At 41.7% G+C, this 19,176-nt stretch overlaps 1 protein-coding gene across 1 annotated transcript in view; it reads left to right on the forward strand.

Moving 5' to 3' along the window:
- Positions 1-19,176, forward strand: part of FAM107B (family with sequence similarity 107 member B) — a 204,726-nt gene that overhangs the window by 67,113 nt on the left and 118,437 nt on the right. Inside the window, exon 2 of the mRNA XM_046679180.1 lies at positions 6,542-6,602. Within this exon, the coding sequence (XP_046535136.1) occupies positions 6,542-6,602 (61 nt within the window). The remainder of the gene's footprint in view (positions 1-6,541; positions 6,603-19,176) is intronic.

A 19,176-nucleotide genomic window follows, 5' to 3' on the forward strand; every position in this document is an offset into this window, starting at 1 on the left:
CTGGGGGCAAAGGAAAGGTGCGTTATGTAAATTCACTCTGCAGCAAGCACTGAGTAGGCGCTTTTCATGTACTGTGTCGTTTTATCCTCACAACATGGACATAGATATTATTATCTCCATCTCCAGATGAGGAAATTTAGAGAGAATAAGTTATTTGGGTGCAGCTTGGGGTAGTGATTATGAGCAGAGACTCTAGACCAATTGGGTTTGTCTTCAGGCTCTAGCGCTTGTTAGCTGTGTGACCTCGGGCAAGTTCCTTGATTTCTCTGACCTTTCTCTGACCATTTCCTAACCTGTAAAATGAGGACAATAATATTTACCAAACAGATTGTAAATCTTTTAGAGGCAGTGCCAAAACAATGAGAGTTCGGAATGTTAGCTTAAAAACACTCACCCATAATTAGGACTTCCTTTTATCAATGTACCGTATTTTTTTTTTGAGGAAGATTAGCCCTGACTTAACATCCTTGCCCATCTTCCTCTACTTTATATGTGGGAGGCCTGCCACAGCATGGCTTGCCAAGTGGTGCCATGTCTGTATCTGGGATCTGAACTGGCGAACCCCGGGCCGCCGAAGCAGAACGTGAGCAATTAACCGCTGTGCCACCAGGCCGGCCCCATGTATAATATTTTTTAAGCTTTGTGGTGCGTCAGATACATCCAAGGGGCTCATTAGAATAGCACATAATAGGGCCACACTCCAATTAGGGTGACCAAGTCATCTCGGTTCACCCAGGACTTTCCTGGTTTTAGTGCCAAAAGTCCTGCATCCTGGGGAACCCCTCAGTCCCAAGCAAATCAGGATGGTTGGTCACCGGAAACCCTATATTTAACAAATCAGAGTCCCAGTGTGAGGCTGGGGCCCCGGAAACTGTAGCTTTAAGAAGGGAGAGGCATTAGAATGAGGGAGGGAGTTTGGTATAGTGGCTCCATCACAGGGTTTGGAGCTCGGTAGACCTGGGTCTGAATCCGCTTTTTGTCGCTTTCAGGAAATGTGACTTTGGGTGTGTTGGTGGGCTCCTGGGAAACTGACTCTGAAATGGAGAGTGGCATGTACAAAGTTTATCAGGGAGTGCCCTCGGGATCAGCCCTCGTGGAAGGGAAGAGAAGGAAGCAGGACTGGGCAGAGGGAGATGATGGGCTGCGGCGAAGTCTCAGTGAAGGAATCAGCCAACCTCACGGGGAGCTCTGGAACTGGGAGGGCCCTTCAGAGTTGTCCTGAGTCTGTGTGAGGGGGCTGAGCCTCTTTCCCCTCACGTCAACAAGTCACTGGGTGCCAACTTTCCCGGCAGCAACCTCCCAGGACACTTACAGACACTTACAGATGAGAGTCGCCTACCAACAGCGTGCCTTGCAGCTGTGAGAATTAATCTTTGCGTCCTGAAGGGGCCTCTAGGCAGCATCACAGCATCTACTACAGGGTGAATGGGTCAGCTCCTCCATCCATAAAATAGGATTGATGATAATAAGATTACCCAGCCCAGAGGGTTGTTGAGGATTAAATGAGCTCCTATACATACAGCACAGGTGGTCTGACACGTTGTAAGCACTCAGGAAATGATAGCTCATCGCACATCTTAAAGTTAGAATGGCATAGAGTTTGGGATGGAGGTGGGGCTGCTCCAGGAAGGCCTTGTCGGAGGAACTGCTGCCTGATCTGTGTCACCAGGAGGGACGATGCTGGAGTTTTTATTGTGGGATGTGTTACTAGGTTGGACATTCAACAAAGGTATAAAGTAGGTGAATAATTGAACCCACTCAACAACTGTTTAACAAACACCTGTTGAGAAAGGGGATAGACCCTGAATGAAGCTTGAAACTGGAAGCAGAGTCTCTGCTCTGGAAGGACCTATAATTTAATGGGATAGACAATGCTTAGATATGGGATTCCATGGAAAATTAAACGTGTATTTATTAGTACTAATGCAATGCCATAAGAGAGACTCTTGGCACTAGAATATGGCGGGTGTTGGAAATCAGTTTCTAAAGTTACCTCCAACAAGAGGCTCCATCAACATGTGGAAGTAGACGTTGCTAGAGAGCTTGTAATGAACAGTCTCATCTTAACACGTGAATTCGCTGAAACATTTTTGGAGGGAGTTTTGCAGTCTGCATCTAGAGCCTCAAAAAGACCTTTGATTCAGAATGCTACTCTTGAAAATTTAACCTGAAATAATTGAAATCAGAAAAAATAAAAAGCTATACACTTATGCTCTTTATAGTATAACCCATAGTAGGAGACAACTTGAAAACTCTTCAAACGTTTGGTAATAGGGAAACAATTATTTTAAATGAAAATTCAACCTTCTTCGCAAGGAATGGGTCATATTTGAGACCCATTTTCCAAATGGAGGAAGTCAAGGCCAAGAGTTAGTCATGTACTTGCTGTAGCAGGTGGGGACAAATGGAACTAAGCTTCCTTAATCAGCGGTCAAGAATTGTGTTTCTCTCTTGAACAAACTACCATCTTATTTCTAAACAAGTTTTCCTAGAGCAAAATGCCAGCTGTTGGGGTTACAAAACTATAAGGCCAAATTAAAATGACTTGAAGTATGTCAGTAAAGTTATATTGTTAATATTTTTTAAAGTTTTGTTTTTGGCCTTTTTTTTTTTTTTTTTTTTTTTTTTTTTTTTTTTTTTTTTACTATTGCTTAACCAGGGGAATCTTAGGAAAAGAAACTTATTTGTACCAAAAACATACCTTGAACTCACTCATTATAAAAACTCAGGTTGTCATTTAGCATGGTGTATTGTAAATATTTTTAATTTTCTGTATATTATAATGTTTGACATCTTAAAATAACTTTCTGGCTACCCAATTCTTAGAGATAGCAAGGGGCCCAGCCAAGAGCATGGCTTTGAGATAAAAATTAGCCAATCCGGAGCCACGTCCCCCCTCTCTGGCCCATGCACCCCAGGAGGCAATATTCCTCTGCCTTAATCACCTTGGGGCCAGGCACCAGGTACCAGGAGACCAGCCTACAACCCAAAACTCACCTAAATTATTCAAACTAGCCTCTCCTAAGCTATTACCCCACCCTACCTTGCCTTTCCCCGAGGAAACCTAATAAAGGCCTGGCCTGAGCACTTCCCTCCTTCCTGTCTTCTGCTCCTGACCACGCTGGTATCTTTCCCGTGTGGCCCTGTGTGGCGCACCATGCCTCCTTCTCCAGGACCTGTGAGTGTAATAAAGTTTGTTTTCTCTGAACCGCTCCTCTGTCTCCTCTTGTGGCCCCACCTGACGACCATCTCATAAAGAATAAAACGCCATGGCCTCTCAATAAAACACCTGGGGAAAAGTCCTCCAAGGAAATAGATGAAAAGGCTGAATGATCGCCAGAGATTAATAGCAGCTCCTTGGTGCATCATCCCTGTCATGTTCCATTTAATTTGACTGTGAAGTACATGATGGTGTGTAAGGTACAGAAGCCAATGATCAATGCACCCCACTCCCGGCTTCCCAAGGTGAGGTGCCCACAATGACGTACCAGTTGATTCTGTTAGAAGTGACAGAAAATCTGATAGAAACGATTTTATTAAAAAGAAAAATCAATGTATTTTTTAAAAATAAAAAGGAATGTAATAGCTGACTTCGGCTGAAAAGTCCACAGTTAAGCTTGCTGCAGGCATGGCTGGATTTGGGGCTCGAAGGATATCATCCAGACTTGGTATCAGTCCATCTCTTGGTTCTCTCTTCCTTTGTGTGGGCTTCTGTCTCAGCTGCATGGGACAGCAGCAGCTCCAACCCTCACAGTTGTCTCAGGTCTCAGGGCCAGTGGGTAAGAATAGGAGTCATATTCCCAGAAGTCCAGAGAAAATCTCCCGTTAACCCTGATTGTGTCACATGACCACTCTGAGCCAATCCCAGGGAAAATTGCAGTGGACTGATGCACAGCCCTGGGTCGCATGAGCCCCCGGCGCCAATCGTAGGGAAATGCAATGGATTGAAAGGCATCGCCCTGGGTCACATGACCAGCCCTGGAGTGGTGGGGATGAGGGAGCATAGGGTGTGGAGTTGGTTTCATGAGAATCACATTAAGAGTGGGAAAGGATGACTTTAAAGAGGAAATATCAGGACACGCTTACTAGATAGAGTGAGTGAATGCCAAGGCAGCAAAATCAACAGATGTCTACTACAGTTGGACTGTTGTCATTTTATTCTAGCTTTGCTGGGAAAAAGCCAGTAAGAACAAATTCGGCAAATCACAGACTTGCACTGAAGAGAAGAAACCCAAGAATCTAAGGAGCTCAGCCTTTTTTCTCTAAATAGAACATAGTTGATACTATTGAAGACAGATGCTTATTTATTCTATGCTGAGAGCTCTCCAGCCACAAGGATTCCAAATAGTCTTCCATCTGCAGATCTTTCTAGGGCTTTGCAATTTTTACTAGTTAATGATAAAATAGGGGGAGGGGCAATTTAAAATGAGGTAATAAATATGTTTTTAGCTACAGGGCTAACTTACTTCACAATTTTGGAATTCAGAGCAATAAAAAAGTAAACAGTCTTATTGGCTCAAAGGAGAATTCTTTCATCTAGGAAACACTTTATTTGGGTTATTTTGGCATCTCAAGAGACTTTCCCTGTGGCCGTATTATAAAATAACTCCTCATGTTTTCATTATACACTGTCCTGTTGGGCCTTGTGAAACAAGAGGTTATTTGCTGCATTTAGTTGCTGTGTGATGGAGATTTTCTACCATTTGCGTGTCCTTTGGTATACTATCAACTCACATCCTTTCTAGAAATGCAATTTTTTTAAAAAAGATTGGCACCTGAGCTAACAACTGTTGCCAATCTTCTTTTTGCTTTTTTCTGCTTTTTCTCCCCAAATTCCCCCAGTACGCAGTTGTATTTTAGTTGTGGGTCCTTCTAGTTGTGGCACGTGGGACGCTGCCTCAGTGTGGCCTGACGAGCGGTGTCATGTCTGTGCCCAGGATCCGAACCTGCAAAACCCTGGGCCACCGAAGCGGAGCGTGTGAACTTAACTACTCCACCATGGGGCCAGCCCCTAGAAATGTAATTTTGAAAGCAATTTTCATTAAAATTTCTTATAACATATAAGTTTCAGATAATTGAGCTGAAGCCATCTTTACTCAAATTGCCCATGCTGATACTATTTCATGGGTTTGTAACGTAGGACAGGGGCCAGCCCGGTGACATGGTGGTTAGGTTCCCACTCTCTGTTTTGGTGACCTGGGGTTCGCGGGTTTGGATCCTGGGCATGAACCTACACACAGCTCATCAAGCCATGCTGTGGTGGCATCCCACATGCAAAATAGGGGAAGATAGGCACAGGTGTTGGCTCAGGACCAATCTTCCTCACCAAAAAATTAAATAAATAAAAGTAGGACAAATTCTTGGAACTGGTCCCTAATTGTGAACATTTGAAGATGGCTTTTGATCTCTCAAAAAACATTTATTCCCTACACAGATGAAATCAGTTCCCTTACGAGTTGATACTGATGGTGATTTAATGAAACTAATCTTTATGAATTGAAAAGGACATTTCTTCATCTTACTAACCAAGCTTGAGAGTCTGGTGGATTCTCAGACAGATGAGATGTTACCTAGGAGCTGCAAATTTGGGAGAGCTCCAATGATGGATAACAGCAGTTTTTGAGTTCTATTGTTTCATTCTGGCTACAGAGTAGGCTCAGGTATCATTTATGGAACCACACACCCATCTGCTTTCTTATGGTACAGATCACCTTCTATTGGGCTAAATTCTTAGCAGAAACAAATTATGCCCAGAAAGTGTGCCAGCCTAGGAAGGAAGCAGATAGGCAACTGCCTACAGAATAATCCAAGGGATCTTAGAAGGCATCCTGCCTGAAGATTAAGGTCCCACTGAAATATCCCATAACAGGCACTTAACAAATAGTTGTTCAGTGATGGAAAAAATAAATGAATGAATCAGCACAAAGTCATCTTGCAGACAAAGTTTTTTAAAAAAGCACCATGAACACATTCCTCCTAATTTACCCCTAGTCAAGTCTATTTTTATCAATGCTACAGTAGTGACCTTTGTCATTAAAGAATATCACACAGAACTCAGAGAAGAATATGTTCACCCACCTTCCCAGTGACAAAAATAACTGAACTGTGATCGAATTTTCAAAAGTGTATGAAATCAGCTATTCGAATTATGAAAAATAAAGCAATTCTCTTTGTTGCATAATACTGGCAGAATTTTTTATCTTATGGAGAAACCCACCACTACTGTGTCTAAGTAATTGGTGCCCCCAAATGTGTTAGTCACAGATGGCCCCTGGCTTATCCAACTCCAGGGGAAACATTCGTAGACACTTCCACATGAATGGCACCCTGGGGTTTGTAACCCAGCATCCCCATAGTTATTCAACTCAACATCTGTTTTTTAATTTGCTGCTTGTTCAAGCCTTCATTCTTAAAGGCTTGGTCGAATTTTTTCACATCTTGATCTCAGATTAATTTGTAGGTTTGCAAAAAGTGTTGCTGTGAATTAATGCATTGTTTTTACTTTTTCCCTGTTTTTCTGGTTTGTGGCGCTGGAATTTAGAAAGAAGAGGAATCCCAAGAAGAACCTAAATGCCTTGAGTTGGAACAGAAGATGACATCAGGTAAAGAACGTCCAGTGAGACTCCTTTTCTGGGCTGCTGTTGCTGACAACAGGGCTCACAGCATCCAAAAGCTTTGCAGATTGCAAAGGAAAAGCTGTATGTTGCAAATGATTGGAAACATGACTAGAAATGTCACTTGTGATGTATTGCAGGCGCGACATCTGGACAATCTGGTCATGATTCGGGAAAGAGTTCCTTCTTTTCTTCTTTCTTGTATAGATTACAGTTCTTGATGAACAAATATTTGCAAAGAAATAGATCATGATAAGGATGAAGAAATTTCATATTCAGTAATACTAAAATAAGGAGTGTAGTTATTTACTAAAGTATTTATGATTATCTTGGAAAGTGTTATTTAGATGCATTTACTGTTTTTTTATGTCAGTGTATAGTTAAATATGCAGCTTTGCTAAAGCTATTTATCCCATAATAAGACTTCCTAGGAGATAATATGGAAAGAAACAAACGATGAGCAAGTTTATAACTTAGTTTCTGACTTTGATAATGAATGTAATGTCATAAAAATAAACATTAGCTGAATAGATTTAATAACGAAAGCTAATTCTCAATACTGTCAGCTCTATTATCCAACAGCTTTTAGTTTGGTGTTTTGTATGATTCGGAGTTGAAGAGGGCTCCAGATGTGTTTGCTGCTGGCAGAGGCTCATGTTCTTGTAATTTAATGGAAATTAGGAAGTATAATTAAGAAATTAGGAATGATAATGAAAAGAATATGCAAAGTGAGGAGGGAAAAGTGGCATCCTACCCTGATATAAATAGAGGAGAGAGAATTAGCAATTAACCAGCTCCACCATCTCCCTCTATGCTCCTCCCAAATTGCCTGTATCCTCACCAATAACAAACATTGCTTTAGCTTAATGCCTCTTCCTAGGACACTCTCCCCTTGCAGGCCCTTGCATGGCTGGTTCCTTTTCATCAATCAGGTCTCAGCTCAAATGTCCAGTCTCAGAGGCCACCATGTCATTCTTCCCAATCACTCTTTATCCCAATGCCCATTGTTATGTTTTTCATAACAGTTATTATGATCCAAAGTCGTCTTTCTATTGATTGATTTATCTACTTATTGTCCCCTGGAGAGCAAGGACCTTGCCTGTCTTGTTTAATGTTTTCCCTAGCACCTTGGACAGTGCCTGGCACATAGTAATCAATCAGTAAATTCTTATTGCGTCCCTTGTGTCCACTATGGGCAAGGCATTCTCTTTCTTACCGTAATGGAGATGTGGGTGAGGGGGGTTTGATGTGAGACAACTTCATGCCTATTTTGGATTTCTAGGATATAAAAGACAATAAGACATGACATTTGCCCTCAAAAAAACAAGTTATGTCTAAGAGACAGACGCAGTGAGAAGTGAGAAAGAGCATGAAAATATAGACACAATCAAAGTGCTACTGGGAGCACTGAGGAAGGGGCAACTAAATTCACATTGGGGAGGTAGGATCTGAGAAGTCTCCTTGCATTGATGATGCTTGTAATGAATTTTGGAGTTTGAAAGTGGGGGCATAGGAGGACAGGGCTGGAGTTCGCACATCGTACCCCTGAAAAGTGTTCTGAGTGCCACATTTGCACACCTTCCCACTTTTACTCTTGATTTTCAGTTCCTCAGCTAGAGAAAAAGGCTGGAATGATGGCCATTGCTGGGTCAACACAAATTTGGCCAACCAAGAGACTTCGAGTTTCCCAGCTGTGGTTCCAAATGGTATCATTTGCTCTCTTAACGTTGTGCCAACTACATTTTGAAGACATTTGTTCACAACCAAAACTTGATTAGGCCACGTGTGGGGAATCACTGCTATTTACCAGGCTTTTCTTTTTTTTTTTTTTTAAAGATTTTATTTTTTCCTTTTTCTCCCCAAAGCCCCCCGGTACATAGTTGTGTATTCTTCGTTGTGGGTTCTTCTAGTTGTGGCATGTGGGACGCTGCCTCAGCGTGGTCTGATGAGCAGTGCCATGTCTGCGCCCAGGATTCAAACTAACAAAACACTGGGCCGCCTGCAGCGGAGCGCGAAACTTAACCACTTGGCCACGGGGCCAGCCCCTACCAGGCTTTTCTAAGACATGAGTTGACTCCAATGAGTCCTATCGTGACATCGCAAGATGAGAAGTCGGAGATCCCATTCTCAAACAGTCTGCTAGGGTTCCTAGACCATTAGACCCTGAGAGCATGTTACTGGAAATCTCGTGTAGTGGTAAAGATTTCCCTCTGAAAACACATTTGGAGTCGGAGATCCCAATGAAACAAAATTCCACAGAAAAGGAGGGACGTGGTTTAGTTAGAAATCTATAATCCCAATTCCTTTGTGATCAGATTGTATGGTTTTAGATTTTGGATTGTGAATAAATGGTTTACTTCCCTATTTTCTTCAAAAAAACATTTAATAACCCTATTCCATAAGTAGAATTTCAAGCAGAAAATGCAACATTTTCTCACTATTTCTAAAAATAATGCTTGGGTCCATTGACTTTGGGGCTTGCTGTGGAGTCTTCTTAATTCAAGATTTATTCTGAATGTGTGTCTTTACTCTGTGACGTTAGTGTACTTATGTCACTAATTTTAGCCGATTCAGTTTGAGTCCTCTGTACTTATTGACCATTCATTGAAATTCTGTTAGTTATAAGTTGTGTTGGCTAGGTTATTTGAAAAGTATGAACATATAATACATTCACTAAGATGTTTATTGAATGTCGACTATATGTCAGATATTGTGCTAGGAAGTATGCTATATTTAGAGCGGTACATAGGACAGAGACAACTTCATGTTTCACGGAGCTTATGGGAAAATGAGAAACACAGCCACTACACAAATAAAAAGAAAATGTAAATTATAGAGAAATTATAGACTTTAAACAAGTAAAATATAAGTTATAGAGAAAGGATGCTGTGGAAGTCTTGCCTTCACAGAGCTTATAGCGAAATAGGGCCCATAAAACATGGACAGGGGAAGCTGAGACAAAGAATGGATACAGCACATGCTAAAACAGAGACAGGAGTAGGGAGGATGGGAGCGCTAAAGATGCAGGAGCAGTTCAGTTTGGGGCATCCAGGAAGTTATCCGAGAGCCTGCGCATATGAACTGGGTCTTAAGGATAGATATGAAATCCACTTGTGCAGAGACACACATTAGCCAGGTTATCTACTCAATACTGTAAATTGAATCTTAAGGGATAGCTATTTGGAATTTGGCCCGTCTTTGGCTGATGACCTAATCCTTAGGCATCTGTCACTTTATCCTGAGGTCTACAATTTATACTTGCAGGGCCCACCCAGGGGTCAATGACAGATTAATTGGGAGTGTGTTTAAACTTTACCATCATCATCCCCTGTCATCTACTCTCTAATAATTCAGCATCTGTGTACATTTGAGGTTTTTTAGTAAATGACCTGTCTGTAATAGACATAGTCCTACTGCCTACTCAGAATCAGGCGGCATTTCCCCCTCAACTTCATGGATATATAAGCTGAGTGGATAGGTCAGCGTATTTATAAGAAGTCCCTTTTAATGTGATACAGCGTGGGGTGCTGTCGGCTGGTGCTCCATTTCAGCAAGATCAGTGCCAGGTAGTTTCATCAGGTAGACAAAGTTCACCTTTGCCTCCGCCCTCCCCTTTTCCTGCCCTGCTCCTCCTCAGTGGGGTTCCCTCCTCACCACTTTGGGTCTCCAGTTTCTCTACCATCAAAGAACATGTGCAGGGCCGGCCTCACGGTACGTCGGTTAAGTTTGCAGGCTCCACTTCAGCAGCCCAGGGTTTGCTGGTTTGGATCCCAGGTGTGGACTTATGCACTGCTTATTAAGCCACGCTGTGGCAGGTGTCCCACATATAAAGTAGAGGAAGATGGGCACAGATGTTAGCTCAGGGCTAATCTTCCTCAGAAAAGAGCACATGCATATTAACATCATTGTGTTGCCTCTCCTTCAGCCTATTGGTATTTTAAGCCATAAATTTATTTATGGAATGAAAAAAATTTGGTGGCTGTTAACGGGTTTTTAAACAGCAGCAAACAGGTAAAGAAGAGTAGGCATTTCTGGCTACAGTCACAACTCAGGGTTAGCTACTTTCTTTTCTTTTAGAAGGAAGATTGGCCCTGAGCTAACATCTGTTGCCAATCTTCCTCTACTTTGTATATGAGATGCTGCCACAGCATGGCTTGATGAGTGGTGTATATGTCTGTACCAGGGATCTGAACCTTTGAACAGGGCTGCTGAATCAGAGTGTGCGAACTTAACCACTGTGCCACCCGGCTGGCACGGTTAGCCAGTTTCTTAACCTGAGCATAGGAAGGCCCTGAATCATGGGGACAGTCAATGAAGATTCCATCAGACTCTACGTTCCTTAAAAGCAGGGCTTATGACTGTTTACAAGTGAGGTTAGACGCTTTATCGAAAGGTGCCATTTTAAAGACATGTTACATCCTTCTGATATACCCTTCAACGCAAAAATAAAGCAAAGAATAGAAAACTGAACTTGGGCTGTGCTTGTAACTCTGCACAGGGAAAAGGAAGAATGAGATAATGGCCCCGTCAAACATGGTGACAGGAGCGGAGGTGTTGTGGAGGAAACATTCTCATACTTAAGAGTTCCTTTGATGTGGCCATGATGGTGTTCATATAACAGAGATGAAACAAAGATACTTAACTAAGAGCAACAAGGAAGAGGCTATAATTCCAAACAGAGAGAACTGTATGTCAGCAAGAAGGCACAATTTGAAGCCTGACAACATGACCCTAGGAGTATAAGCCAATTATTGGAAATAGGTGAGGACAGGGGAGGAAACTCAAGCCCGACCGCCTCTCAAGTCTTTTTTCTGTGGGTAGTCTTTCTTTCCCTTTTTACCTTTCCATGGAATGTGTTCCTTTCCCAGAGCCTTCTATGAGTGCTCTGATTTTTATTTTAGAGAAGAAGTTTTATGATGAGCCTTCATTTAATCTCTTTCTATTCCACTGAAAGCCCCTTGGAACAAGCTTAGCACCACACATACACACAACAGCCTACAAAGGCATCAGTATTGAACAAGATTAAAGCTGAACATTACTTTTTTAGTACAGAGGCTCAGGTTTATAGCTAACAGAAAGAAACTACAGATCCTGTCCAAACTAATCTTATTTGTAGCCAAATGAATAGAAATTCCGTAGTACCAGTTTTCTAGAGAGAAAGGGTGATTACAACCTTTCTGAGTTGGCATATCCTATCTTAATTTATTCGTTCACTCCCTTGTGGGCAGGGAGATGGATGAATGGCCAGCTCTGCTTTCTGGAGAGAATTCTTTTTAAAAATGAATTGCATGCTTTCTGGTGGCTATGTTTCAAAAAAAAAATAAAAAGTAAAATGTGTTTTTAAATGTTGGCTTGGTGTTGCCATTTTTCTTGCCCATGCATTGCTTTAGAAGCAGACCAAGGATTTTTGAATGCTGAGACAACTTTCAAATCTGTTTAAAATTCAAGAGGACTTTGCAGAATCCTTATTATCTTTTAGGTTGCCTTCAACTCATGCTGTCAGGGCCCCAGGATTGCCACATTTTGATCATAAGAGGGGAGAATCCCGTAAATTGATGCCATTTTATGACAGTCGAAGGGTTTCATGGGAACACTCTGTTTTTGCTAAAGGTCACCTGGGGTTGTATGGGGCCCAGGACAGTTTCAGAGTTGGTTGGTTGTGTCATGTGCATTTATTATGTGTTTTCATTTCCTGTGGTTTGTAGGTTTCTTAAGCGTGAAGTAAACCCCAAACGGTTAAAATTCTTCAACTAAAAATGGATACAATGAGGAAAAAAAATATATGTCTTTTTGTAACCTTTATGAGGAAGTGAGACCAGGCTTCCACTGAGCGGCTTCTTGAGCATGTGACGCCAGCCCGCTGAGTGAAGTTGATGATGCTCAGAGGTCAGGCTTTCTTGCTGGGAGTCTTGGGAAGTGACAAAATGAAACCCATTCTCTGATAATTCAGACAAATAAAGTGTCTGCTTTTCCTTTCATGTCATAGTAGAAGAGTCAAAATGGAGTTTCCACCCCAACCAACTACATTTCATCATACCCTGCTTTGACTGTACAAAAAAGTTATTTATCTTCCTTACTAATTTTTCTGAGACTCTGGGCAAAGAATAAACAGAAAACCATTCAGGTAGGAAAATGAGAAAACAGAAGGGTGGCATACTTCCTTTATCCCGAGTTTACTTTCTTTCCATCCCTTTCGCCTTGGAATGGATGGTCTGAGGTTCCAGGAGGCCTTTTATTAGAGAAAATGCTACTGCGGTTGTAGATGTCTTTCAACAAAGTCCTGATCCTTAAACTCCTGTGTGGGGCTTAGCTATCGTATTTTATTTCAGTCTGAGGGGGTCCCAGTATTTTTTCTCTACCTCAAATAATAACGGTTGGATGTTCACCATCATGTAAATTATGCCCAAGAAGTGAAGGCAGCAGCATGCTTGTTGCTGGAGGTTTATCAGAGGAACGCAGACCTGTGAAGGTGACGTACTCCCTATTGCAAGAAGGAAAGCACCACTGGACAGGAGGCCATGGGCTCTAACATGTATTCACAAAGAGGAAGATGTTTCTAGAATTTACTTACAGATCCTGTATTATCAGTGTGACTAGGAGAAATATATATATATACATATATTTATATATATCTGCAATTTTTGTGTATACGAAATATATATATTTTGTATGTATACTTTGTGTATACAAAGGTATTTTGTGTATACAAATATATATATATATATATATTATTTTTTTGCCTAGATTTTCTTCACCTGTTAAATCAGTTGGACTTACCCTAGAATCCAAGGAGATGTGTCTCTGGTGACCAGTGGTAGGGTGGGGTTGGGGGTAATGTTTGTCTTTGGCAGGAGAAGGTGGCAGGAGTATGCTTCGAGTCTGACGCGAAGGGAGACTTCCTGGCCTGCCTATTAAAGAGGTACCAGTCTGCCCCCAGCTCTCCACCATTTACCATTGAGAAGGTGTCAGACCAACGAAATCGGGTTTCCAGGCTCTCGGCACTCTCCTGGCAAAATCTATTAAGTGATATTACCACCCACAGCTCCAAGACCACAGCATCCATCCTCCTCAGGGTCACCCAGAGAGCAGTTTCTGCTTTTTCCTCCCCTCTCCATGGGCAGAGAGCTAATTGTTTCCAGATTTTTTTATTCTGGAAATTCAACAGACTGCTTATTGTTCATAAATGGGAGAACGCTAATATAAACAAAAATGAGGGTTTGGTTTAGTCCTCTGTGTTCAAGGTACACAGGAGGTGCCATTGATTGGCTGGGCACCTGCGCCTTGAAGAGGAGCTGAAACACACCTGTACAGCAAATGTCTCCTTTTGGTATTGTGCCCATGCACACAGTTGGACCCCTTGGCAGCTTTATTGCATGCTGCGCTCTAGCCAATCCTACGTCCCCTTAGCACAGTAGAAATGGAGGCACAGAACTTTCTAGAAATTTATCCAGGTCATAAAGTGAACAAGTTACCAGGAATGAAATTCTCAGTCTGGTAATACTTGGAGCAGAATTGCCTAATTTGTGTGTATGTGTGTGCCAGAAGACAGGTTTCTATGCTATCTCACTTTCCTGTATTATTTTCTCGTTTGATTAAAATGTGTTATTGGACCTTTGTAAGAATCCCTTTGAGGAGAAAGAATTGTGAACGTGACATTAATATACACAAGCTGCCATGATTGAAGTAGTACATGCATTAAATAAGTCAAACCGTACGATGTTAGTGTTTAAATGTTTCCATCCAGGAAGAATCTCTCTACCCACTTCCCTCTTCTCACTTCCTTTCCTGGACCTGAATGAAAAGCTGGAACTTGGGTTGCATGTTGTGCATTTGGGTACCCAACCTGCTCCCTCCTTTCTTCCTAATGTCAAGATATGGAGAGTGGACACCATCATCTAGAAATTCCAGCTGATTATTTTCACAAAGGCTCTTAGGAGAGAAAATGTGAAGTTTTTAAAACTCAAAGATTGTTGTTGTCATTATTGTTGCTATTTACCCATGTTTCCCTGCAAATATTTAAATGAAGTGGCATTTCTGGTCCTCAGGGTCCCCTGAAGTCAGTTTCTTTCTTCCCCCTCACCCTCCACACTACAGTTCAACCTGGTGTCACGGCCACCACGCCTTGCTACACGCTTCACTGATTCCAGGTGGGTCAGCCACTGCTCCAGAATCTGTATGTAGGAGGGGCACAGAGTCAAGCAGTGTGGTTAAAAAGACAGTGAGGGACTTGTCCTAAAATTGTTTTTGTAATACTAAGAAAATGTCATGGTCCGTAAATACCAAGAATAGAGGAGGCAGGACTGATGAAGTTCTGGGTGCGGCCAACATTCAGTGCTCCGCCAGTGCACGCTGGCCCCACTTCCGGCACCCGAGGCTTTCTCTTCCAGAACTAGCGCCAATGCCCTCTGGAGCGACCTTCATGCAATCACTGACGGGACTTGGCAAATAAATAAAGCTGCCGCTGGCCCCTAGGGGAGGACGGTTGTGGAGCTTATGGCCCAGGGCCACCCCAGCAGGCTTAAACAGCAGTCACCCACAGAAGTAGCTGCCCGTTTTCTTTTTGGTTGAGTTGTATGAATTCTTTATATATTTTGGAAACTAACCCCTTATCAGATATATGATTTGCAAATAGTTTCTCCCACTTGGGAGTTTGTCTTTTCATCTTGTTGACGATTTCTTTTGCCATGCAGAAGACTTTTAGTTTGATGTACTCCCACTTGTTTATTTTTTCCTTTGTTTCCCTTGCCCAAGGAGTCATATTAAAAAAGATGCTGCTAAGGCCCATGTCAAAGAGTGTATTGCCTGTTTTCTTCTAGGAGCTTTATGCTTTCAGGTCTTACATTCAAGTCTTTAATCCATTTTGAGTTAATTTTTGTATGTATCGTAAGATAATGATCTACTTTCATTCTTTTGCCTGTGGCTATCCTGTTTTCCCAACACCATTTATCAAATACACTTTCCTTTATCCATTGTACGTTCTTGGCTCTTTTTTCAGAAATTAGCTGTCCATGAATGTGGACACGGGTTTATTTCTGGGCTCTCGATTCCCTTCTCTTGATCTATGTGTCTGTCTTTCTGCCAGCACTCTGCTGTTTTGGTTACTACAGCTTTGTAGTATACTTTGAAATCAGGGAGTGAGGTAACTCCAGGATTGTTCTTTTTTCTCAGAATTGCTTTGGCTATTTGGGGTCTTTTGTTGTTCCATATAAATTTTAGGACTTTTTGTCTTATTTCCATGAAAAATATCGTTGAGACTTTGACAGGGATTGCATTAAATCTGTAGATTGCTTTCGGAAGTATGGACATTTTAACTATGTTAGTTCTTCTACTCCATGAGCACAGAATATCTTTCCAAACAACCCGATTAAACAATGGACAGAAGATCTAAACAGACATTTTCCAATGAAGATATACGAATGGCCAACAGGCACATTAAGGTGTTCAATATCACTAATTTTTAGGGAAATACAAATCAAAACCACGATGAGATATCCTCATGCCTGTCAGAATAGTTATTATTAAAAGGACAAGAAATAATAAGTGTTGGAGAGGACATAGAGAAAACGGAAACTTCATACACTATTGGTGGGAATGTAAACTGATACAGACACTGTGGAAAACTGTATGGAGATTCCTCAAAAAATTAAAAATAGAACTACCATATAATCCAGTTATTCCACTTCTGGGTACTTACCCAAAGAACATGAAAACACTAATTCAAAAAGATATATGCACCCCTATGTTCATTGTAGCATTATTCACAATAGCCAAGACCTGGAAACAACTGAAGTGTCCATCTACGGATGACTGAATAAAGAAAATGTAGTCTACATATACAACGAAATACTACTCAGCCAGAAAAAAGGTGAAATCTTGCCATTTGCAACAACATGGATGGAACTCAAGGCTATTATGCTAAACAAAGTAAGTCAGACAGAGAAAGCCAAATACCATATGATTTCACTTAGACTTGGAAGATAAACAGACACACAGATAGTCTATACAGATGTCAAAATATAATGATGTACACATGAAATTTATGTCATGTTATAAACCAATGTGACCTCAAGAAAAAAGTAAAAAATAAAAGGAAGTAGCTGTCTGGATAAAGCCCTGTGCAGGCTGTTCTCCCTCTCCTGTCACCGCCCCCCTCTTCTCCAGGTGTTCCCGTCACCTCCTGCATAAACTGCTTCTGGGGGACCCCAAACTAAGAGAGGGTCCCTTAGCACAGTCACTGCATTGAACACAGTGAGAATATATTTACAAATGAGCCTGATTGCAATCTCAAAGAATAACTTTCAAAAAAATTTTTTAAAAACTTAAGTGCAAAACAGCTGCTCTGATGATTTACCTTATTAACTAGTCAAAATGGTGGCATTCCCAAGCTTCTTAAAACTCTCTCACCTTTTCTGTGTGCAGTGTTCCCTTATCTGTCCATCAGGGGATGTTTATTGATTAGTAAGAAGGAATGAGAATTTTCCATCTCCAAGCTGACTATCACAGAGCATATTTGCTTAGATACTGCCACGTTTTGACTCATTTTGAACATGCTTGATTTGAGTAACAGTGGATTTGAATCACAAAATCATTTGTTGTTGAGCCCCAAATGTGGGCCCTAACATTCTGCTTAATTACTGATTAGATCTGTGTGAACTTGAATAATCATTTACCCTGTTTGGAGCCTGTTTTTAAAAACAGCTTAGAAAAGAACAGGTCTGTTTCATTATCCTTCCTCACAGAGAGATGAAGAGAGAAAGAGACAATAAAATACAAAATTAAAATGTTAATGAAGACCTTTCTCGAACGAATTGTGGCTGAGGGTTGATATGCGGTGTCTACAACCCACGCAGATGTACAGAAACAGTGAGTAACTCCTAAAACCAGAAAGGCGATTTTAGCAGCTTCTGACTGATGTTACAAGCAAGGCAAACTCAGCTTGTAGCTGTGTTTTGTCTGGTCTGCAGTCTTTAAAATTTTTTTAAATTGGTTGCCAACGTTTAAAAACTGGAAAGTTTCATGTAAAAATCCAGGTTCCAATTTCTCTTGAGAACTTGTAAGAACTGGCCAAATCAGGCCTGCATTCCTAGTGGTAAAAAAAAAAAAAAAATCAGCTCGAGTCGCATCCTTTAGAGGCTGGAGTCCCTCCCCATCCTCCTGTGATCTGAGGAGCAGGTAAGATTGTGTGGGGGCTGTTGCTATGGAAACAGGGGAGGACTGGCTAGCATCAAGCTGGTGAGCACTTACCTTGGCCAGTGATCTTTGCACAATTCTCTGAAGCTCCCTGCAGTTACATTCGCTTCTGTAATACTATGCTAATACTAATACCATACTATTCAGAGGCTTCTCGTGATTTTCGTAACAGAGGATGATAAACCTTTGCAACCATGAAGGGTATCACCAAGAACCAGAGCCACTTAATGGGTGGATGTGGCTAAAGAGCTAGAAGTATAGTTCCAGCTTGCCCCTTGGTGACACAGGACATTGGAGGACTTGGGGACAGCTACAGGGCCACAGGCTTCTCCCCTAGGCCTTCCCCTTTCACAGGAACTGAGGGGCCCCTGTGTTCGCCCTGAGAGGGCTGCAGTGAAGGACATCTGTTTCTGCCCTTGCTCAGCGAGATGGATGTCAAATTCCCTTTGTGAGCATTTGCCGTCTGGCTGTGTGCCTGGCACCTTTCAGATTTTGATCAAGCATGACTCCAGTGTATATAGTAATCACGGAAAATTTCAGCTTTCTAATCCAAGGAGAAACTGACAAAAAGGACAAACTGCCCTTGGCTTTTTCCAAGCCATGGAAGCAGAGCAGATCAAGGACTCAAAATGTGAGTGCACGATTTGCAAAGGTCCAATTCTAGTCTTTGGCCGTAATTATAAATACTGCAGTATCCATTCATTCAGCCACAGAGTTAATTTGTCTGTGTGTTCAACAAGCATTTCTGGAGCCTGCCCTCTATGCTGGGCACTGACATAGGGCTTTAAGTCTTTCCTTCTTGGTTTTTTATCCACCCAGAGCCAGTTACTGTCCTCAACCCTCATAGCCATGTTTCCAGACGTTTGTGCTTTACCATTTTTTCTGTGCCCAGGTTCTTTCCATGGCTGCCCTGCTGTAACTGGGTTCACAGTACATGGTTCCTTCCAACGTTTTGAAAAGGCTTAAAGAAAATGGATAATTGTGTCACTTCTTCGGGCGATGACAACTTTTCTGCATCTTACCACTTACAACCCATTGATTACATCCTGAGTTAATCTGGTCCAGCTGCCATTTTTGATTTCGGCATATTCAGGACCATATTATCTGAATTCTTCTTTTCTAACAACTGAACAGAAACATCTGGTAAGCATGCTTCCCTGATACTAACGATGACACTAGGCTTCATTTACTAAGTCCTTACAAAGCATTATGCGCTGTGCTAAGTGCTTCACACGGATTTCTTATTTAATCCTCTTAACAGCCCTTTGAAGTGGGTACTATATGATCCCCACTTTGCAGATAAAGAAACTCAAGCTTAAAAAGTTAATTGATCCCAACATAGGCCTGGTTCGGTCCAAAGTTCTATAGTCTT

Source organism: Equus quagga, chromosome 12, assembly GCF_021613505.1.
Source record: "Equus quagga isolate Etosha38 chromosome 12, UCLA_HA_Equagga_1.0, whole genome shotgun sequence".
NCBI classification, from domain to species: Eukaryota; Metazoa; Chordata; class Mammalia; order Perissodactyla; family Equidae; genus Equus; species Equus quagga.